At 39.9% G+C, this 23,140-nt stretch overlaps 1 protein-coding gene and 1 long non-coding RNA gene across 2 annotated transcripts in view; both read right to left on the bottom strand.

Annotated features, from left to right (window-relative positions):
- Positions 1-23,140, bottom strand: part of Col24a1 (collagen type XXIV alpha 1 chain) — a 266,714-nt gene that overhangs the window by 187,414 nt on the left and 56,160 nt on the right. Inside the window, exons 9-18 of the mRNA XM_051165699.1 lie at positions 22,193-22,246; positions 21,018-21,062; positions 20,021-20,074; positions 18,381-18,425; positions 6,292-6,345; positions 4,726-4,770; positions 2,583-2,636; positions 2,458-2,502; positions 2,165-2,218; positions 1,910-1,963 (exon numbers count right to left, since the gene is read on the bottom strand). Of these exons, the coding sequence (XP_051021656.1) occupies positions 1,910-1,963; positions 2,165-2,218; positions 2,458-2,502; positions 2,583-2,636; positions 4,726-4,770; positions 6,292-6,345; positions 18,381-18,425; positions 20,021-20,074; positions 21,018-21,062; positions 22,193-22,246 (504 nt within the window). The remainder of the gene's footprint in view (positions 1-1,909; positions 1,964-2,164; positions 2,219-2,457; positions 2,503-2,582; positions 2,637-4,725; positions 4,771-6,291; positions 6,346-18,380; positions 18,426-20,020; positions 20,075-21,017; positions 21,063-22,192; positions 22,247-23,140) is intronic.
- Positions 9,792-10,379, bottom strand: LOC127206406 (uncharacterized). The gene is made up of 3 exons (XR_007832793.1): positions 10,189-10,379; positions 10,045-10,140; positions 9,792-9,852 (listed from the first exon to the last, which is right to left on the bottom strand). It is a non-coding gene; the product is annotated as an uncharacterized LOC127206406 (long non-coding RNA).

The raw sequence follows: 23,140 nt of genomic DNA, 5'->3' as shown, positions 1-23,140 counted from the left end.
ACGTCAACCTTCATGTCATTCCTAGGCACTCTCTGCATTATTATTTTGGGATGGAGTCCCTCACTGGGACCTGGGACTTGTTGAGTAGGGTAGGCTGGCTGGCACACAGGCCCCAGGGTCACCCTTTCTGGTCCTCTTTGGCATGGGATCACAAACACATAGGCCCCACTGTTGAACTTGACCTTAGGTCCTCATGTTCACACAGCCAACACCTTACTTACTGAGCCTTCTCCCAGTTCTCATTAAAATCAATTATGAGTTTACACTATCCTGAGATCAAAGTACATGTTTTTTAAGGGTTTGAAAAACTACAAAAGGTCAACCATTTCCCTGTTAATGGAATCCCCAGTGACATTAAATTATTAGAACAGTACAGAAAGATGGACAGTGAGTCAGTAAAACTCACACAGACCATTTTCATCCCTCATCATAAATAACTTTATTTTCATTTCTTGTGATTTCCTTACAAACAAAATATTAAGTCAATATGTCAAAAGTAGAATGTGCCTCTCTTAGCTTAACGACAGACATAATGCAAGAGACTGCAAGGTCACTCTTGCTTAAACTAGACATGTATTCACAAGAAGCAAGCATGCTGTAATCCAACTTTCATCTTACACATGATAAGACACCCAAGGTTGTAGGAGGTCAAATGTGAGAGATGGGAGTCAAACCCATGTCTTTATCTCTTAGACTCATCACTCATGTCTCCTGTGATAAAAATTCTATGATACAAATTGAAGCAGAGAATTCTACACTTACAATGATTAGCCTAATGTAAGAGCGATCTTTGACTTCAGTCCTTTGCAATATGAACTGTAGAGTATATGCGAATAATAGTTTATTTATTAATTTCTAACTTAGATAACTGCATTGCATCACTTCTTTTGACTTTCAAATATTTTTAAACCTTCAAATTGTAAAAAAGAAAGAAAAAAGACTCTAATCTTTTGCAGTCACCCCAGATATGTATAAGTTCCTAATACTGAGTTTAGGTTCCTTCAGTCTGCTGGCTGTCTTCTTGACTGACTCTCTTGCCCTATTATGGGTTGTAGAGTTTTTGAGATTCAACTTCAGGGCAGGAACCTTGAGCACATGGTTAATTACATTCATGCAAAGTAAAAATAGGTCACCCATTGGCATGTCATCACATAAACTCCCAAAAGTATTCTTTGGAATAAGTAACTCCTGAGAACTATTCACAAAATACTAGATGGATGTTCTAAAATGTAACCCTGCTTCCGGAGAGAAGGGGGGATGGAATTAGAGAGTGCATAATAAAGTGCTCAAGAAATTGTTATTTCAACGTCTAATTATGGTCTTTAATCCTACATCCACTTTTCTACCTATATCCACCTTCTTATAGCTATAAATATTAGCAACATGGTTAAATACTCTCACATTACTAAATCATAAGAGAGCATGGTGCCATGGGTGGGAGTCTGGGCTGTGACACACCTCATCACCTAGGTGTACTCATGTGTTCACTGACTGCCTATGGGACCTTGTGCAAGCCCATTAACTCTCTGTCTCGATATCTTTAGTCTATAAAATAAAAACAAAAGGATGGTGCCAACTCCACAGGATTGGAGTGACTATTAAATCAGATATATGATCCTTAGAATAACTCCTGTGACTCCATAAAGAATAAGGCATTCAGAGGTCTGGTTTTGACTTAGGCTTTCTTCATTGTCTTCTTGGCTTTGTCTTTGGTCTTGGGTAGGAATCAGCCTAGGAAAGTTGTGTTGAAAACCCGAGGGCCACCTATTCTCTGATTGAAGAGAGAAAATGTGAGGCTGGTAGGCATCTACCTCAGGCCATAGATCCTGCTAACACCACTAAGCACCAAGACTCAAGCTGTGGCATGCACATGTTTATCACAGAAAACAAGGTGAGTGTTCAAACCTACTGAAGGGCCTGACTTTCCTCTCATCCCTGGTGGTCCTGGTGAGCCAATGGTACCCTGGAAGAAGAAATTAGAGGAAAATGGTCCATTAAAGAAAACTTTCAACTTGTTTACTACTAAAACTATTAATGCATATTCTAGAGTTAAAAAAAATCATACTGATCCCATACCCTTACAAAACACATGGTGGAAATTATAATTTCCTATGAATCAGTGCTCTTAGTTTTTTTGTTATTGAATGAGTGGTGTGGAAGTTACCTTGTCTCCAGGATACCCAGGTTCTCCTGGCTCCCCTGCCATGCCTTGCTCACCCTAGGGAGCACAATTTCACAGAAAGAAAATGAATTAAACCACAGTGATACACAGGAAGGCAAGTATTCATTATAGAAGAAAACCTTTTCAGTTTTCCCTACTTCTTAGAAAAACTAATAATATAATACAAATTAGAACCTACAAATAAAGCAAACATTTCAATAATTCCCATTGACGTGAACAAAATAACCAACTAAGGCGAGAAATTATCTCTGTGATAATGTTAATATTGAAATCACCTTATCACCTTTGATTCCAGGTGGTCCTCTATTTCCTGAAAGGCCCTAAAAAATACAAAAGGTGATATTTTTGTGACACTGTGGAGAAATCAAAGAGAAACATCAGTAAGCAAATAGAGCCATACCATTGGGCCAGGAGATCCGGGAAGTCCAATCGGTCCTGTGGGACCAACGCTTCCCTGAGAAGTGGTAAGAATGACATCATTAAACACTCATTATGGTAAGAAAGAGAGCATGGTACAGTTAAAAAAAAAAAAGAATTGAAAGCATTTTTTTTTTTTTTTTACTTTTAGCAACGTTTCTTCTTTTTTTTTTTAAAACACTACTCAATTATTTTTTAAAGATTTATATTTTTTTCATTAATTTATTAATTTAATCTTACAGCCTGATCTCAGCCTCCTCCTTCCTTTCTTTCCACTCTCACTCTCACATCCCCATTCACCATTCCCCCCTCTTCTTTTTCTCAGAGAAAGGAAGGCCCCAAGAGGTAACAACTCACTCAGCACCTCAAGTCACAGCAGGACTAAGTGCATCCTCTCCCACTGGGGCCTGACAAGGCAGCCCAGGCAGGGGGAAGGGATCCCATGGCAGATGACAGACTTGGAGACAGACCCTGCTGCCATTGCTAGGACTGAAATATCAACCAAGACTCAATTCTTAAGCTCTAGAAACTCTCCGAAGCCTTCTCATTCTGCCCCAGTCTATCTAGTCAGGCTTTGTCCATGACCTTCACCTTGCAGCATTTTTTCAGATGGGCAACCTAACAAATGTGACCTAACTGTTTTCAGATAAAATTTGGAACTGATATTGAAGGAATTAAATTTAAAATTATTTTCGTTTTTTATACAGAAATTTCTAGAGTTCTAGTTCCCAACATTTCATTACTGTGTGGGCATATGTTTCCATATACTTATAGGATACAAATTTCAGACTGGAAAACACCACACTGGTGCTTTTGGAAGCATCTTAAAGTTTGTGAAGTATAAAGGAGACAAATTATTCCTAACATGTTTAATCCTGAAATATGGGGTTGTACTTTCCATCTTAGTAAATAGTCAAGGCCAGCACACCACTGCTTCCAATGCAGACTCTGTCAATAGGAAACAGTCGTTTATGTGACTACGGGGCTCATCAGATCATTCATTGCTTACTTTGTTCAAAACTCATGTTTACTTAAAGTTTATGTCAGGTTCAAAACTACAATGGATTCCTTCTATGTTTGGAGCTTGCTCAGAAATAATCCATTAAATGACAGAGGGACATTTTGTGAAGAAAGTCTTCCTTTGTGTTATTTTTCATAGACAATATAACATTCATAAATGTAATTGTAGTTAAATTTGTCTTAAACATGCTCGATCTGACTGACATGCCAAGATGAATATATGCTATCTTATTTTACTTTTTTTGTGATTCGAAAAGAACATCTCTAGGATGAGGAGATATAAAAAACACTTACTAAATCAGAAGAGTATAGTTAAAATTTGAGCTGTACATATAGAACCTTTATGCCCTGAAAAATCACAGGCTCCTGGAAGCAATGTGTGGTGGCTTTGTGAGAGTTTCAGCTCACCAAGGCAACCTAAAGGTCCTTTGCTATTCCCTACCCACCATACTCACCTCTGAGAGAAGGCAGAGCAGATGGAAGGTGCATGGCAACCTAGCTGAGGGAGTCTAGACTACAGCACCAGGGCAAAAGAGGAACCCACAAGCTATGGGCAGCAGAGGACTTCTGAGTCAAAGAAAGACACACGTCTATTATATTAGCCAAAGAAGCCACTGGCAGTGCATAACGGTCCATATGAGTACTTTATAGAAAGGCCTGAGTTCTGGGCATTTCAACCATGACTGCCACACTCAGAGAAGAGCACATCTCTAGAGTAATTAAGAAAGCAAATGCTTTGGAGGCAGAGGAAACATAAGCATCTGTTGGTCCCCAAGTGAGTGATAACAGAATTCTCAAAGGAAGAGCTAGTGGCTGTTCTATGTTACACCTTTGAATAAACTGAGCCCTCTAATGCCTTCTAACAAGGGGTTATAAGTGTATCCATGCATATGTACATCAATCTATAGAAGAAAGCTATTTTAGCTTATCACAAAAGCAGCAATTACCTTCTTGATTTGTACTACTAGTCTGTTTGAAAAATGTATTTAATCTGGGTTCATGTCCAGCAATGACATAAAAACTTACTTGGCTGGCTTTTTAAGTTGGCTACCGATTTAAGTTGCCCAATAAGCTTTTTCATAAGCACTATGTGTGGTGATACTCACTGTCAGACCAGGGAACCCAGGAGGTCCGATGCCACCTACAAGCCCCTGTTAGGAAAGAAATGTGCAAAGTGTGTGCATTGAGATTCCAAACTGCAGAGCGGTTTTCAGAAATGATGACACAGATTTCCAGGAAACAATATGTCGAAAGAATAAATTACTTTTATTCTTTGAAAAGTGCTTTGGGGTGTTAGAACTACCTTCTAGGTTATAGGGAATGTAATTCTCATTGTCTTCTATGTACTTAAGAAAAGATGAAAATGCAATCAGCTATCAGCATTGCAGACATAACTGGCCTGTATATTGTATGAAAAGACAGGTGATCAGTATATAACAATGTTAAAAGAGTATTTTCAGATAGGCTAAAAAAACCCTACATCTTTTGAAGTACATTGTTTTAAATATCTACCTTTATTTTTATGTTAAAAACAGAAATAATATTGCTTACATTATTATAAAAATCATAATGTCATGTGTCACCAAATTTATAGGAATGATCTTCTACACTCCTTGATTTAAGTTTTGAAACATAGATGTGGTGAATATTGAAGAAGAAGAAGAAAAAAAAACAAAACAAAACTATAAACCAAACTGAAAACATCCAGTTTACTTTTGTATTTAAAGGCTTAAAGAATTATACTACATTTTAAATAAAGAACATACTTTACAAATCATATTTAAATATGCTGAGTCCAGCTTTAATAGATTTCAGGGATATAAAATTGGCAAGCAGCTAAATAGTGGGTTCACATGAGCTCTGTGGGTACACAGCATACGCATTTTAAAATCCAAATGCTGCTTATTTCATTACACTTGAAATCAGAAGCCCCGCACCCCCTAAAAATCATGAGCAAGAAAAGGTTGGTAAATATATGTAAAATATCACTCAAATATTTAGTAACATAATCTGACTCAGTTCTACTTTTCTCTTAAGCCCCATCCATGACTTAGACACAAGATATCTAACTAATGCTAATTTGGAAAAAAAGAATTTTAAAAAGAAAAAAAAAAGCTATTTATACCCTTTGTGATACTGACCAACAAATAAACAAATACAAGAACCATTCATGATTTAGACTGCATGAATTTTTGTGCTGGCTCTAATCACTTGAAAATGTGGTGCAAACCATATGCATATGGCACAGACTGGAAAAAGCGGAGGAACTTTTCTGCAGCGCTGAAAACCCAGCACGCCAACCCCACTCGCTTCTGATGTAATGTGACAATTCTTGGATGGTGACATATGAGCAACTCCTAAGTGGAAGACTGAACTAAGAGGCCTGCTTAGTGCCTTCACACGTGAAGGCCAGTGCTGCAGTCCTGCTTACCTGAGCTACTCAAACAGGCTTAAAGGAATGAATTTTACCTACTGCCTGACATGCTGGAGCTTTATCCAAACAACTTTGTGTTATTTCTCATATTGAAAAACAACAAAGTGGCGCATGCACAGAGGTGTGGAATCTTCCCAGCTGTGCTGCTTGTAAATACGCTCATATGGATGCCACATGCGGTTGCTACGGGTCACAAGCGATGTTTGAATGTGAGGATGGACCATCGCAAGGTACTCACAGGACTGCCATCCAGACCAGCGGGGCCTCTGTCTCCAACATCACCTGGAAAACCCTGCAGAGAAAGAGGAAGAGTGCTGCCCCAAAAAGCTGGAATATACAAAAACTCATTTTCACCATGTGTTATAATGAAGAATTTCATAACAGAAACTACGTATTCCCTGGGTCTGGAGACATAGTACGTTGTGTGTCAAAAAGCCGTGGAATGGTGGTGCGCATTTATAATCCCAGTTCCGGAGAAGCAGAGTTAAGTCTAGCCAAGTTGACAGGCTCCAGGTCAATGTGCGGTCCTGTCCCAAACAACAAAACTAAAGCAACCAAACCAAGGTAGATGGCTGCTGAGAATGATACCTCTTGCTTGCTTCCATATGTGTGTGTGTGTGTGTGCACGTGTGTGAGCACACAGATGTGTACAGGTACACACATAGACCCCCACAGCCACGCACATATGAGTACTTGTAACCACAAGAACACCCCCATGTGTCTAAATATATACATGCCTGTATGTACGCGCATGCAAACACACACAGTTTTTTTTTTATCATCACACAGTCACTGAATGAGACGGATCATAAACAAGATTCTGCCTAAGTCATTAGCTACCTTTGCTGTCCCACATGGTTCCTAGGGCCCAACCAGAAGGTGACTGTTAGCAATGCTTCCCATATACTAAGGGCTTTATGCACAGTGGGATTTATGTATATTCAGTCTTTACAACATGTCTACTCATGCTGTATCTGAAGATACAAAGTACAGAGACGGTAAGAGCTTGGCACATGGTTGAACCACAAACAAAAGCAGCCTAATTTCAGCATCTTTGCACAGTGCTACATCAAATAGTTCATCACACTGAGGTGAAACTATAAAGCCAGGGGAAGGCACAATACACCTAAATATTGCAAATGTCAGCTGTTTACAGTGTGAAATACCTACTGAGGATTCCCTCGCAGTAAAGCTTTAAAGGGTGACAACGAACCTTCCCACCATGAATTCTGTTACAGAGTAACCCAACTCTCAGCTACTTGTTCTTACTGCGGGACATGAAGGCTTGTCTATAATGGCACACCATTGAATTTTAAGAACTTTAAAATGCACTTTCAAGTCTTGTTGCCATCATCACCACTGTCACCATCATCATTTGAGTCCATGCGTGGGTTTCCATAGTGTGTGTGGAAGGTGAGGGGGATGCATTGCCATGGTGCATATATGGTCAGCAGAGGACCAGGTGCGGAACTGGCACTCTCCTGCCTTTACCCACTGAACCATATCATCAGCCACAAGGTTCACACTGTATAAAGGCTATGTTACAAGAACAGTTAATGCTATTTGCTATCACAAATACTTGTGAAACAAAAATGAAGTATACAGCTAGACTCATAACTTATTTATTTGGGCAAGTCAGCATTAAATATTGTATTTAAAAGATTACCTCAAATTACTAGCTCTCCAGCACATATATGAATATGTTTGGAAGGTAATTTACCAGCAGAAAAAGAAATAAGAAATAGCTGGTGCTTCTAAGACACAGCTAACTTGCACAAAAAGCACAGTTTCTCTTTTTCTTTAATTAGAGGATAAAAACAGCAACAGTGTGGTTGAACATATTGTAACCGTAATCCTGTCAGCATTAGTGGAAGTTCAAGCAATGAGTCTGCCTTCACTGTCCCGGAAAAATCAAGCTGCTTTCAAGAAGTTTACAAATGTGCAACACATCACTGTACTTAGCATGCGTGTCTTCGCTAGGGCTACTACTGCTGTGATGAAACACCATGACCGAAAGCAACATGTATAGAAGAATGTTTATCTCAATCACAGTTCTGTAAACTGTTCTCCATCAAAAGCAGTGAGAAAGGACCCTGGAGGCAGGAGCTGATGCAGAGGCCATGGCAGGGTGCTGCTTACCGACTCACTCCTCATGACTCACCCAGCTCTCCTTATGCCATCCCACCAGCCCGGATGGCACCACCTACAACAAGCTGTGCTAACCCCACGGATCACTAATTAAGAAAATGCCTGACAGCCAGATCTCATGGAGGCATTTTTTTTCTCAGCTGAGGCTCCCTCCTCTCTGATGCCCCCAGCTTCTGTCAAGTTGACGTAAAACCACCCTGGACAATGAGCTAATACTTATATCTGGAAGTATTTATGGCAGCCAGGTAATGAAAACAAGAAAAAGTACTGCCATAAATCTGATAAATTAAAGATAATTGCTGTTTCTCCTCAATGAGATAGTTAGGAAAGTGGAACATGGTAAGTGGTTCCCTTAATGTGACGTGTCCAGAGCAAACACAAAGCAGAGATACAGATGTCTCAGGGGAATGGGGACAGGAAGCTACTGAGCAGTGGAATACCTTGGGTGTGGGTGAAAATGTTCTAAAACTAGAAAACATGATGGATGCCCAACTCTAAATATACAAAAGCCTTTCCAATTTTACAACCTAAAGGAGTGAATTTTGTGCCATGTGAATTATACTGAAAACAGAGGATTGAGGCTTCAGGCATGGCTCAGTCAATGAAGTTTTTGTTGCAAAGCCAAAGGACCAGGGTTCATATCCCTAGTGCTCATGTAAAAACTTAGTTCCACATGTCTACAATCTCAGCAGTGGGGATGTAGGGATGAGCAGGTCTCCCAGCACTCGCGATCCAGACAGTGTTGCTGAACTGGCTGCTCCAGGTTCACTGAGAGACCCTACCTTACAAAATAAGGTAAAAAGCCAATTGAGAAAGACACCTAATGTTGACCTCTGGTCTCCATAGAAACACATGCCACCTCCATACACACATGAACCCCTATGGGGATGAGTCAGGAACAAAGCTGGGATACCAACAACCATTCTTGGACACTCACTCAGGACTCAGGACGCATGTGCTGACTCTGACAACCCTATCCCTGTTCCAACCCCTGTGTCCAGGGATAGAAGCTGCTTTCTTAAGTAGCCCCACTCAGTTTTCTGATTTCTTCCTACAGAAGGGAAAAAAGAGGGAAAGGAGAGAAAGGACTGTGGTCTACAGGACTTCCAGACTTCTTTCAAACAGGAACACACACACATAAACACACACACACACACACACACACACACACACACCTTTTCACTTCTGGTCAATATTCAACATCTATCTGCAAATGCCAGTTGCTGCACCTTGACTTTACTCCCCAAGCAGTTTAGTTGAAATGACTGCTATCTAGTTTCTGATTTTAATATACGTTAATAATTTAACACCCTCTATTCTAGATAGAAACAATGGGTTGTATTATTTCTCATTCTATATACGTGTTCATCAATTTAAACATAGTCACTGCTAAGTGGGCATGCCTTTTCTTGTTCTCATGAGACACTTCACATCCCTTTGACTGTGACTAAAATAGTGACTTGCTTCACCTAACAAATAGTATATGGCAACAAGTGATGGGTGTGGCTGCCAAAACTATACTACAAAGTCTATGTAAAATTCTTAGATCCATGAAAATAGAGCTAGTCCTGGCCAGCTTGACGATTTTAGCTGTGGTGGACAATCTCACAGGGCAAGAAGGAGTGGTCTAGATGCTGATGGGCTGTGGCACCTGATGGTGGCCTGTCACCCAAAGCTAGGAAGACCCAGGCTCTGGGACCTGATAGTAGCCTGTCACTCAAAGCTAGGAAGACTCTGGCTCTGGCATCTGATGGTAGCCTGTCACCTAAAGCTAGGAAGACCCAGGCTCTGGGACCTGATAGTAACCTGTCACCCAAATGTAGGAAGACCCAGGCTCTGGGACCTGATGGTAGCCTGTCACCCAAAGCTAGGAAGACCCAGGCTCTGGGACCTGATGGTAGCCTGTCACCCAAAGCTAGGAAGACCCAGGCTCTGGGACCTGATAGTAACCTGTCACCCAAATCTAGGAAGACCCAGGCTCTGGGACCTGATGGTAGCCTGTCACCCAAAGCTAGGAAGACCCAGGCTCTGGGACCTGATGGTAGCCTGTCACCCAAAGCTAGGAAGACCCAGGCTCTGGGACCTGATGGTAGCCTGTCACCCAAAGCTAGAAAGACCCCTCAGTTCTCCAGCTTCAGAGAGAAACTTCTTCAGAACCCAGATGAGCTTGGATATAGAGTTTCCGGCATCAGACCTCTGGATGGTAGTGCGTCTTGGACACCATGGGGTGGTGTAAGCACAAGACTGTTAAGAGACTCAATCTGCCAAACATGTAGTATTTGTTACACAGCAACAGAAAAAGAAACCTAATAAAACTACCAATACAATCATTAAGCAGAGAATTATGAAGCCTTACTCACACATTTTGGATGGAAGTGGCCAGTGAATCTACTCACTATTTCTAGTCTCTTAAGTCTGCCACTGGTTCAAGTGATGAACATCAAAATTAAACAAATTAAAGTTGTCTATTTACCTTTAACAGTTTTGTATTAACTTTGTGAAATATTTATACTCTCAAAACTTTATCATTCTAACATTTCATATTTACCTCTTTTCTAGTGAAAAGGGTGTTTATCATTTTGAAGAAAATTTACATTTAATGTCTATGAAAATCTAGATTTAAAATATTAGCTGTTGTTTGATGCTAGATATTTATGAATCTGCAAGTAAATCTATTGCTACCATCACATTAATTTTATCATCCTTGGGATCATAAATAAGAGGACAGACAGGAAATGGCCATCAGAAGCTGTGAAGTATTAAGAACCACAATTGCAATGTACAAAAGTTCACTGCACCTAATTATAAATATATATACATACACATATACATATGTGTATGTTTAAGATTCTTCTTTCCTGGTGTTTCTACTGCACGACCAAATTATCACCATAGTTTTAAGCCACTTCTGTCTCTAACAGTAGTGTCACCTTCAGGCTTTCACAGAAGATGTGCTCAGAACACACACAGTATTAAGTTGCGACAGCCACCTCAGTGCTCTTTGATACTTGCTATTCCTGCTTTTGTGTAGAGCTCTTTGGTGTCTGACGTTTATGACCCACAGAGACCAGAAGTCGCTGGTGCATGATTTAGGGAGCTGGAAGATGCTGCAGCCTCTCTCCTTTGTAGTCATTCCCTGATCTCAGGGGGAGATGGACTCGTGTTCTTAAGACCCTCACACAGCCCCATGGAAGTCAGATCTTCCACCACCACTGAGCATTTACCTAGCCAGCCAGTAAGCAAATTACCTTAAAGTTGAATCTAGTCATCCCAGGTAAGGCTCTAGAGGACTATAGCACCTGTCCAAATCTCAACTCTAGGCTCATGAATTAGACTATTCACATAAGCCGTTTTTCAAGTTCCCAACTCAAGGAAACTATATAATATATATATTTAATGTTGTTTAAAACCACCTACTCAGAGTCATTTCTCATGTAGTACTGGACAACTAATACACTGTGACAACAGTGGTGTCTAAAATTATAGAGCATGCTATGGTAGGGCTAGGCCCTGCATCCTGAATGACACACCATTCAGCGGCTTTTTCTGCACAGGCAATGTGTCTGGTTTTTTTTTAATGATCTGCAGAACTTCCCGAGGCTCAAAGAATAAGTCCCCCCTTTGTCGGAGTCCAACAAGGATACTGTTACCAAGCATGGAAGTTTTCAAACAGGAAATGCCACTTCTGCTGGGTGGTGTTAATATTTTAGATCACTCTCAGACATTTATGTTCATAGATGTGTAAACAAGGAAAAGGGATTATTTTCCTAGTTCTACAAGGAAATAAAAATAATACATACAGAATAAGAAAATAATCATCAAATCATTGTGATAACTATATCTACAGAATTAAATAATAAAAGCAATATAAATATTTCTACATAATACTCTTTTCTTTCTAGCACAAGATTTAAAAACATATTCGGGCTAAAGTAGAATAAATAAAAATTATCACTAGGCAGTGATAACAAATTGTACAGATAAAATACACTAGGTTGGCATACCAGCATATGGAGAGGGATATCTTTCTAAGAAGAAGCATTAGGAGGCGGTCAGAATAATTTCCCTAGAGTTTGGGCTGGGGAGATGACTCAGAGGTTAAGAGCACTGTCTGCTTTTCCAGAGGTCCTGAGTTCAATTCCCAGCAACCACATGGTGGCTCCCAGCCAGCTAGAATGAGATCTAGTGCCCTCTTTTGGTGTGCAGGGGGACAGGCAGGTAAAAACACTGTATGCACAATAAACAAATCTTTAGATTTTTTCCCCCTAGAGTTGGAAAGTTGAAGTGCAACCTAGATTTACCTCTGTGCATCCTACATGCGCATATCTATTTCCAGCATTTGAAAACCCTCCAGGAAGGGATCAGATCACCACTGATCAAGACTGGACTGTGGCAGGTTCTGTGACCCACTTTCTACATCCTTTTTGTCCTCACAGGTAGGTCAATTTGATCCACAGGTCAAAGGAGAAGTCTGGCACCACAGCTGAGGTGATGCCACATTTCAGTGGGACTTTGAATCATCCTGGGCAGGTTTTGCTAGGCCATGCCTCCATTATCAGAGTCATTTCTGCCTTCTTCTTAAAGAATGATTATCATCTTATTCTCCTTCTCTGAGACCTAACATTATTCTTCCCCTCATCTCAAAAGCGATTTGAACACAGCACCTACTCGCTACTCTTGCCATTTTTTCCTCAGAGTCCCAACCATGCATCACTTTACACTTCTAATTTTGATGACCTACAAGGCTCTCTGTAGTTTCCTCTGTTATCAGTCCTGAACATAACCCCCCCCCCCCCCCCCGCTGACTCTCGACACATCCCTGTGAAGTCATGCCTTGTCTGGCTTTTTCCAAACAAGAAGTAGTGTCCCACCCCTTGTGGGTGGGGCAAACTCAAAGTCTCGGAATCTGAAACTTTCTACACATCTGTCATATAGTAGTTAGCCAAATATAGTTGTAATAGACAGTTCCATAAATAGAAACCGGAAAATGAGTATCTTTTTCGTGAATGAAGAAGAAATCACTTTAAAAAGTAATGGCAACCTATTAAAATACTCTAGTGTTTCCTTAATGATGCAAAGAAAATACTGTCTCTGAGTCCTGCAGAAAGTGTAAGCATCTGAGGCCACAGTCTGCTCTCTGTGTTTAAGATTGCCATGGGCTAAACATAGACACTAATAACAGATGCTGAGCAGAGAGTTTATACTCAAAACTTTTAACACTGGGGTTGGAAGCCAAAACATAGCTTACTTTAAATAGACTCCTCCAACAGAAAGCTATAAGAGAGAAAGGTGGGGGCTGGATATCCTTTTCTATAATTAGAAAAGTAAACATCCCTTAAGGGTTTCAATTTTGTTTTCCCAGGAATAAAACTTAGTGCAGTTTGAATCTCAAATCAAATCAAATATGATTTGACTACTTGTAATCTAGTCCTATAAAGGCTGAGAAATCTCAAAAGTGTGTGTGTGTGTGTGTATGTGTGTGTGTGTGTGTGTGTGTGTGTGTGTGTGTGTATTTGTGTGCCTCTATAGCACACGTGTGGAGTTCAGAAGACAACTTTGGTCCTCAGGTGCCTTGTACATTTGTTTGAGACAGGGTCTCTCAGTGGCTTAAAACTGCATCACACGAGGCCAGAGTAGCAGACTCCCAAGCTTCCAGGGATCTGTGCGTCTCTACCACCCACCTTGCCATCACTGAAATTGAAGGCACATACTACTGTGCTGGATTTTTCATGGACTCTGGGCATTTGAACTCAGTCCTTCAGGCGTGCAAGGCAAGCACTTTACTGAATAAGCCATCTCCCCAGCCTAAGACACTGATGTTTTTTTAAAAAAATAATTGTTGTCTCGGTGTTATTGAGAGTAAATGCCATCTCCTATTTCATGTTTTTCTTCAGTCACGGGAACTCAGCTGTGGTATCCATTTTTTAGATGGTGAAACCACACAACTTAGTACAAGAAACATACTGATGGTAAATCAAGCCAGTAACCCTGTAAAAACTTCTGAAAACTACACTAGAACTAACTTCTGACTGTTGCCCCACAAAATAAACCTTGGAAACCGTACTGAAAAGTGTGTAGAATTATGCATAAGGCATGAAATGCGCAGTTCTCAAACACACGCAAAGCCTGTCTGCCTTCACTATTGTCCTCAAGCGTTGTTACTTTTCAAATCCATGGGTCCCTTTTGAGCCTTTAAAGAATATGATTTATCAGAGATCTGTTCTCAGATGTGTGTCGCGTACACACACTTAAGTTTGTGTAACAGAACAGCACTGTGGTGCTTTAAAATGCCTCGCTCAGAGCGGTTGCCTGCTTCCTTGTTTGATTTTTTTTTCTTTCATCTGAGTCTCTGGAGAATGAACATTAGCTGAATTCAGATCACAGATGCAGATGCTGGAACTGGGCTCATCTCCTGGGCCTGTCAGTCTTCAAAAGCCAGTTTTATTAATAGAGCTTTGAGTTCCAGGGGCGACGCTTAAGTATTCGAGTTTTGATCTGCTTATGAAAGGAGAGAGAAAGAAAAGAATGATAGAAGTTCGTGAGCACTTAGTGCACGGAAGGCTACCTGCCGCTGGGGTCACACAAGGTCTTTGCACTGCTTAGCGAGACCATTGTCCCTCCACCCCAACACTGGAACAGCTTATGGAAGGAGGACGATTGGATTTTAGCACCAACAACCCAAGATCAAAGAGAATATTTGCTAAAATACTATCTTAATACTATTTGACTCGGAAATACAGCATGTTTCTAACAAAAATAATGATCTTATTTCAAAGTATTAATGTAATTTTTAAAATCTGAAGAAATATTGTTACAGATATCAGCTGTCTATATAAGTGCAGTGTACAGATGCTATTTTACTTGCAGGGGGGCAAGTTTTGTAGAAAGTAAGATTTGAATAGAAGTAACTTTTAGAAAAAATGTCTTTAAAAAAGCAACATGAGGCTGAATGATAATTGCCTCTGTGTAAAGCAATTATTTCTTGAATAAGCAAAACAATCTTTAACTGTGTCCTTTTCAGTAGCACGTGTGTATTTCGAGTGTCTAGAGAAGGTTCATGTCACTGTTAACCTATGATTTCATTACACAACAACGGAAGAGCCAGACATCACTAAACCAGTTCCCTACAGCTAATTTCATGGCTTGTGTTTACTCAAGGAAGTAAGTGATCATTTGCCAGCAGCATAAACATGTGATTTGTAGCAACTTCCTCCTAAATGTAAGCTCAGAAATGATGTCCCTTACATAGCTAATAGGAGGGATGGTATCAGAACAACACCTGAGCATCGTAGTACCCTGGCCAACTGTACCCTAAACTGTCTCTCATTCTAATGGCTTGGCCTTCTATATGTTGCCTAGCCACTGTGTGGTAAAAATAAGGAAGAATACATACAGCAAACATGACACGTTACAGTACGAAACAATTTCCTACTATAAACAATATCTAGTCAGACCTGGATTCATGTGTTTTCAAATATAATTCTCAGCATCTAATTCTTGTATAAATACATATATTTTGAGGCAATAAGCCTTTGCCAGTTTTATAAAGTGAAAAATCGTAAAATCAAAAGTCCCAGAAAGTACTGCATTTTGCATTTTTTTATGCTTTCTTGAACTCTGTACTTTTAGCTATTTGTTTTTGTTTAATGTGTGTGGGATGCTTGTATGCGTGTATATCTCTGCATCACACACATACTGCGCCTTTGAAGGCCAGAAGACTGGTCCAGGTCCTGGGCCTGGAATTACAGATGGTTGTGAACTGCCATGTGGGTGCTGAGAATTAAAAGTAGGTCTTCTGGAAGAGCAGCCAGTGTTTCCAACCACTGGACCATCTCTCTAGCCCCCTTGAGCTATCAGTTTGAAATCAACAGAATCCATCACATAATTTTATAATTCCCTAAATATTAAGCAACCAAAAGTTGTCTGGAAATCTCCCTGGATAAACTATACCATTCCTAGAACCTTCCTCTATGTGGCTGATGCCAAGGTGGAGTCAATATCCGTATAAAGCCAAGTGTATTCATCAGTCATATTAGTGATTACCCACGTCATATGTGATAGGGCTTTGAGAAAATGCTTGATTTGTTCACCAATCACAACCACTGTCTGCTGGCTTATCTCAAGGTTCTGAACTCTTACAGTAATTAATGGATGGTGTACTATTTTAAGTATGGGAAGCTATATTTTACTATAAATGATTTTTGTTTGGGTTAGTAACAACAAAATTTGATAAGAAGAAGATGGAAAAACAAAACAAAGCAAAACAAAAGCCTAGACAGGCACAGAAACAAAAACTAAAGATAACAAGGCTGACCTACTGTCAATTTGAACAGACACAGATCTTCATATTTTGCTTAGAAGTTTGCTGTGATAGATAATGGGGTCTGCTGGAATGAGCGGAAAGGGCCGGAAAGAAAAAACTATGATATCTAGTCATGTAACATGGAGTGTAATTAAAAACACAGCACACAAAATACTGCAAATGCTGCGTACGTTCCTTAGGTGTGATGATAGGGGTGGTGTTTGCGCCTGTTCTAGCTGTGAAGAAATTGGCTTTAAAGCCCATTATAGATGCAGGAAAACGTTGAATCTTGCAGGTTTATTTTTGTATCTCTTAAGAGTTTGATGGGCTTTTCGAATACTCTGAAGACTTCATAGTAAAAAATTCAAATAACAATCACATTTGGCCAAATATTATGGGGGAAAAAACCCCACACCTCTTTCTAAGTAGTTTGAGTAGAAGATAAAAAGCAGAAATTGTTAGGTTGATGGTAACTGCATTTGTGTTCAGGTCTTAATTTTACTGCTTTTAACTATGATTCAACATCTCACATCTCACATTTCCTAATCTTAGTGACATTAGAATGTATCCTGAGCTATTTTCGATAAATATTACAAACCTGAAAAGACTCAGTGCTTCAAATAACTTAAATATTACAGCTAGCTGATGTTACAGATAACTTTGGCTTTTTATCCATAGGTTTAAAAAAAGTAAAAAAGATTAATGTTCAATTTAAGAGGAAAGTTCTGGAAGGCTGTGAGAAAATCATAAATGAAGTAATTATTTGAATCTTTGGCTATTTTTTTACATTGCAAAATTCACAGAGTTCTGTTGCTTTAAAATATATGTACTTATAACAGACTTAGATCTTTAGAAAAATTATATTTTCAAGACACATTAAGATAATATTCACAAATACTGAAATTTTAAGACAAACTATTTTAAAAGATTCTTTTCCCCTTCATAGCTACAGGACAGTAAGACTGTCACCCTAAAAGCCATCTTGAAGTAGTCAGGAAAAGACCACAAATGGAAGAAAGGTAACCAATTAGTTCTGCTAGGTCAGCCCAGGTAGTTCTCTGGACTAGTTCCTTCATTATTAAGAACTGAGTATCAAGATATTATCCCATCTATGAAATTATTATATTATCAAGTGAAATTCACATTCCGTATTTTTTTTTATCTGAAAATATAGAAATGTAAGAAAAAGTCTCATAGGGGTGACAGGACCACTGGTTAGGCTACATTCCACCAATACAGCCCAAGACAAAATGGTATGCTTCCTTAAAACATTACAGATTTTTAAAAAAAGATTTATTTATTATAGTGCTCTGCCTGCATATACACCTGCACACCAGGAGGGCATTAGATCTCATTATAGATGGTTGTGAGCCATCATGTGGTTTCTGGGAACTGAACTCAGGACCTTTGGAAGAGCAGTCAGTGCTCTTAACCTCTGAGCCGTCTCTCCAGCCCCCAGATGTTTTGCAGTGTTTTTTGTTACTTCCATGGTTGTTAGGTGACAACATTGTGTCACGATGTCGAAAGGTTGGACACCGTTGTGTGGAGCTTCAGTGTCTCCCCATCAAGGGCAGGTCAAAGCTGCATTCGTGTTTGAAGTCATTCCTGTATGTTCTGGCATTGTAATTCCTCACCAGGGAGATAACAATTTATTTCATAGCTACACCTAAACGCTTAGACATGTTACATTTAGAGTTAGCTTTACATCTACATTTTCTTTACTGTATCAAGTACTATTTGGTACCACGTTAAAGCAGCACGAATCAATGGGTGACAGCAAACGCAAAGGCTGACGCACTCACGAACAATTTAAGAAGGAACAAACATGGTTAGGTCCCATGAGCCCACTGAACCTCAAGGAGGAAGAGTCAAGTTACCTGCCTTCCCCTCAGACCCTTCTTCCCGCGGATCCCAGGAGCGCCCTAGAACACAGAAAAAAGGGCAAGTATTTGTTGAATGAATACATTGGATAGCTCTTTTCTTGAATATAAATTAATGAAATATAAATGAGTGCAATGTTCAGAAAAGTTTCCGTATACTCATTTAACGATATATTCAATTGTTTCTCCAAAAAAAGACTCTTGATACCATGCAGCCTTTCAAATGGGGTCTTTCCTTTCCCTGGTAATAATAGTTATTTGTGAGGAGTGGGCATGCCACCAGACAAATAGGAACATCTTGTTTTCTACAGCTAAAACAGGACGTATGCCTTTCTGCGTCTCCCTTTCTTTCTCTGTATGGAGATAAACAAAGTTAATCAAATCCTTGCACTGCCGGCTTCCAATTTCATGTGAAAGCAACAGCAGTGAAGCAAAGCACAGAAGAGGCTTCTCCTACTGCGCTGGATCATCTTCTAGAAAGATGCCACCAGCCTTTCTTCGGGTTCCTGGACATGTAAGCAGCAGCAGAGCCAACCAGCAGGCTGTGCACCCAGAACGCAGGCAGCCATGTTCTAAGCATTCTCGCTTCCCGCACATGCTCAAGGATGGCTTGTTCTCTCTGTACATGCCCCACTCTCTCCGTCAATAATGAAACCTTTGTGTGCATCGTCAGAGTTGGTGTATATGAAGTGTTTGTACAACAGTGAGTGTGTGTGTAATACATATGAATGGGTGGACATGCCATAGTATAAGTGTGTATATGTGTGTGTGTGTGAGAGAGTATGTGTGTTTGTGTAATGCATATGAGTGGGTGGACATGCCATAGTGTAAGTGTGTATGTATGTGTGTGTGTGAGAGAGTATGTGTGTTTGTGTAATGCATATGAGTGGGTGGGCATGACATAGTGTACAAATGTGTGTGTGAGAGAGTATGTGTGTTTGTGTAATACATATGAATGGGTGGACATGTCATAGTGTAAGTGTGTATGTATGTGTGTGTGAGAGAGTATGTGTGTTTGTGTAATGCATATGAGTGGGTGGACATGCCATAGTGTAAGTGTGTATGTATGTGTGTGTGTGAGAGAGTATGTGTGTTTGTGTAATACATATGAATGGGTGGACATGCCATAGTGTAAGTGTGTATGTATGTGTGTGTGTGAGAGAGTATGTGTGTTTGTGTAATGCATATGAGTGGGTGGGCATGACGTAGTATGAGTGTGAGTGCATGTGTGTATAGCTATTTGGTGAATCATGCACTACTCCCATCATTGTTCTTAAATTTTTCCATATCAAGCCACTTTGAGCATCTATTAATTGATATCTAAACACCCTATTCATAGTCCCCCGAGAGGAAGAAATCCATCAGGACCAGGCATGGTTACACACAGCCCTATTTTCACATGTATTTCTTAAAACTGAAATTAAGATCTCTAATCATACGTGTTCATATCGTTTTTCTTACAGAGCGTCATTGGACTTTATAGAAGTCTAATGCAATTTCTGGCAGGTGATTTCTCGTAGCCCAGGCTCACTGGCTCACAGAGTAAGAATTCCTCCAGATGTGGGAGCTTATGTTTCTCCCCACAGGATCACAGGGAGAGCACTTTAGAAAGTAACATTTGAAGGAAATAACCTCACCCTTTCTCCTTCAGGTCCCAGGGGTCCTGCATCTCCAGGAGAGCCAATGAAACCCTGCAAGCAAGAAAATGATATTTACAGTGTTTCATTTCCCTGTTTGCTCCATAAAAATCTAGGTAGATGCACATAAAATGTTATATATCTTCACATTAAATATAAAGATGCATAAACACGAACAACAACTCCTCATGTTACCACTTTCTGTCAAGTCAGGACACATCAGTCCAATCACTGATACAAAAGAGTAGAGAGTGTCACTAGAGGCACAGCAGCAACCGAAAAATTGACACAGCCAAAGCCTTTCTTTCACCGATGTCCTGAGACAGAAAAACATTTAGACTGTGTGCACAGTAAGGCTGAGGAGCACAGGGGAGCATGCATTTCAGTGGGGGAGGGGAGAGACAGACAACCCACAAATCTGGGTAAGCAGAGGCTGCAGAGAGTACATACCAAACCCGGAAATTACAGCAAGGGGGCTGTAATCTGTAGCACACTCCTGCTATTGCGTTATTTTCCCTCGTCCCTTACTGATTAAGGATGGCACAGATTTTCCTTTAATAGTTTTTTAGAAGCATAAATGGACGCCCCCATGTGAAACTGACTTCATTCTTCACAGACGCGTCCTCACTCCTGACAGCAATGGTGACTCCTGGATCACCAATGCACCTCCCCCTTAAACTACTGCTCGTCTCTTTGCCTCTTCACTCCAACAAGTCTTCTACGGCTTGGATGTGTTCACATATAAATGATGCTACCCCGTGTGCACAGCACACCCTAACATCGCCAACAGCAAGCAGATAATAATGATGTGACCATTGCCTCAATGAGACCAATGGTTTCAGTGCACCAAAGGGAAAATGGCAAATGCGTTCCTTTCAAACTAAATTTTCATAAAGCTCAAAACCTCTAAAAAGTGTGAAAATGATAAGGACTTGGATCTTTTCTTTCTACTTTCTTGCAGGTATATTTTACAAATTGATGAAAAACGCTTACTTACTCGGACACCTTTAGGGCCTGGGTTACCTTCTGGTCCAGCTAAACCCTGGTGTGAACAAGAGATGTTGTTAGGATGGCGCAGTATATTTGAGGAGCTAACAAATAGATTGATACCACTACGAACAGGGATCATTTCTAAGACTATAAAATTCAGAGCTCAGTTTATCTAAAGATCACAAACGCTCAAAAATTTTTTAGAAGTTCAGAACCCCCAAAAAACATTGCATATAATGAATGTATAAATATATTTAAGTCATCTGAATAAAGTACATTAGCTGTCGGGAACAATAAACGTTCTGTTTGTTTGTTGTTCTTCACATTATTTTTCATTGGGAAATTATCTGTGTTATGTTAAGACACCAACTTACTCTAAAATCTATTTTGCTAAGTTTTTAAGTGATGAGTAAGTCTTAAATCTCAAGTCACTGTCCATATACACATGTTCATATTTTGTTTATATGATAGCATACACCCTCGTTAGATAGTTCCAGTACAACATGCAATGCCTTTGGATAATATTAAGTGCCTAAAATGCAATTTTGTTAACAACAGATTAATTCTTATATTGTTATTTGAGGATAAAGCTATAAATCAACAGTCCAACATTTAATCTATTATTTTTAGAAGCAATCATGGAATGGAAAGTCTAAGAAGAAAAGCTTACTCAATTACTAATTTATGCAAAGTTAGGAGGGAAATATATGCAAAATGTTTGAAATGGATTTTCAAAACTATACAATGAACTGAATTCAGGTCAGATGAAAGTGTTTCATGGTGGAATTTGAACCACTGCCAATTGTTTCTCAAGTTTTTATAAATGTGTTATTAAAAATAACACTTATTTTGGAGAGACTTTCACACTTATTTTCATTTTAGTCAAGTTAGCATGGAACTCATTTAAGAACTTATTTGCCTCTTAGGCATCATAACTTTAAATTTTCCACTGTAAGATATATCAAATGTATTTAAAAGCCAGACTTCCACGTTCAACAGGCCAGTCCACAGTACGATGCCTGAAGACTTTTTACAACTTTGATTTTGATTGCTTATCTAACTGAATCACCATGAAGGAGAACTAGCACGTCCATCTTTTGATCGATGACCCTCAACACCAGGGCATGCGATGTACACATGAAGAGGAACATGAAAGGAGAAGTGGAAATAGAGTCACTGCACCTGCCTGCCAGGGTAGCCAGGTGAGCCAATATTACCAGCGAGTCCCGGAATGCCCTGAAATGAAAATTAAACAAATAAGACAAACAAAACCCGCAAGGCACCGAAGGAAACACACTTGGCCAGCAAACATTTTAAAGCATTTCATTGGCATGCATTCTAGTCCCAAGAGCTGGCCGAGCCTCTGTGTCTGCCAAACTGTACAATGGCGGACTACAACCTACGTTAGAATCACTCCCTATTTTACACATGCTGGTGAGTCAGAGGCTCAGGAGCACTAGGTTATTGCTGTTGCCTCCACAGCTTCTGTTCATCTGTCCCAGATAACAATCACGTGACCCAGGGGTTATTGCTCTATCTTGCTAATGAGAAGACTGAGTCTATGCAGAGAAGGCATATAGAGCTCACACCTGGTCCTCTGGAAAAGCATCCGGTGCTCTTAATTACTGAGCCACCTCTGCAGGACACTCATTGGTATTCATCCATTTGTCTGTTTATTCAGAGTTTATGTGATTTAAACAATTCTTAGATGAAGGAAATGCCATCAGGAGGTGTGTTGTGCTCCCTTTACTTAATACTGAGTGGTAGCAGCAATAGTAGGTGTTCCCGATGTCCTGTGACATAGGATTCATTTTCGGCTTTTGCCCATAAAGAGATTAAAGACTGCACTCTGTTCCCCTCCATCCACCTTCTGAGGCACACAGAGGCATCAACTCCAGTTTAAAGATGGAAACCCAGGCTGGAGAGATGGCTCAGAGGTTAAGAGCACCGGCTGCTCTTCCAGAGGTCCTGAGTTCGATTCCCATTAACCACATGGTGGCTCACAACCATCTATAATGTGATCTGATGCCCTCTTCTGGTGTGCAGGTGTACATGTAGGCAGAGTGTTGTATACATAATAATAAATAAATAAATCTTAAAAAAAAAAGAAAGAAAGATGGAAAGCCCAGA

Source organism: Acomys russatus, chromosome 23 (genome assembly GCF_903995435.1).
Source record: "Acomys russatus chromosome 23, mAcoRus1.1, whole genome shotgun sequence".
NCBI lineage: Eukaryota > Metazoa > Chordata > Mammalia > Rodentia > Muridae > Acomys > Acomys russatus.
This window is presented reverse-complemented; position numbering and strand designations above follow the sequence as displayed.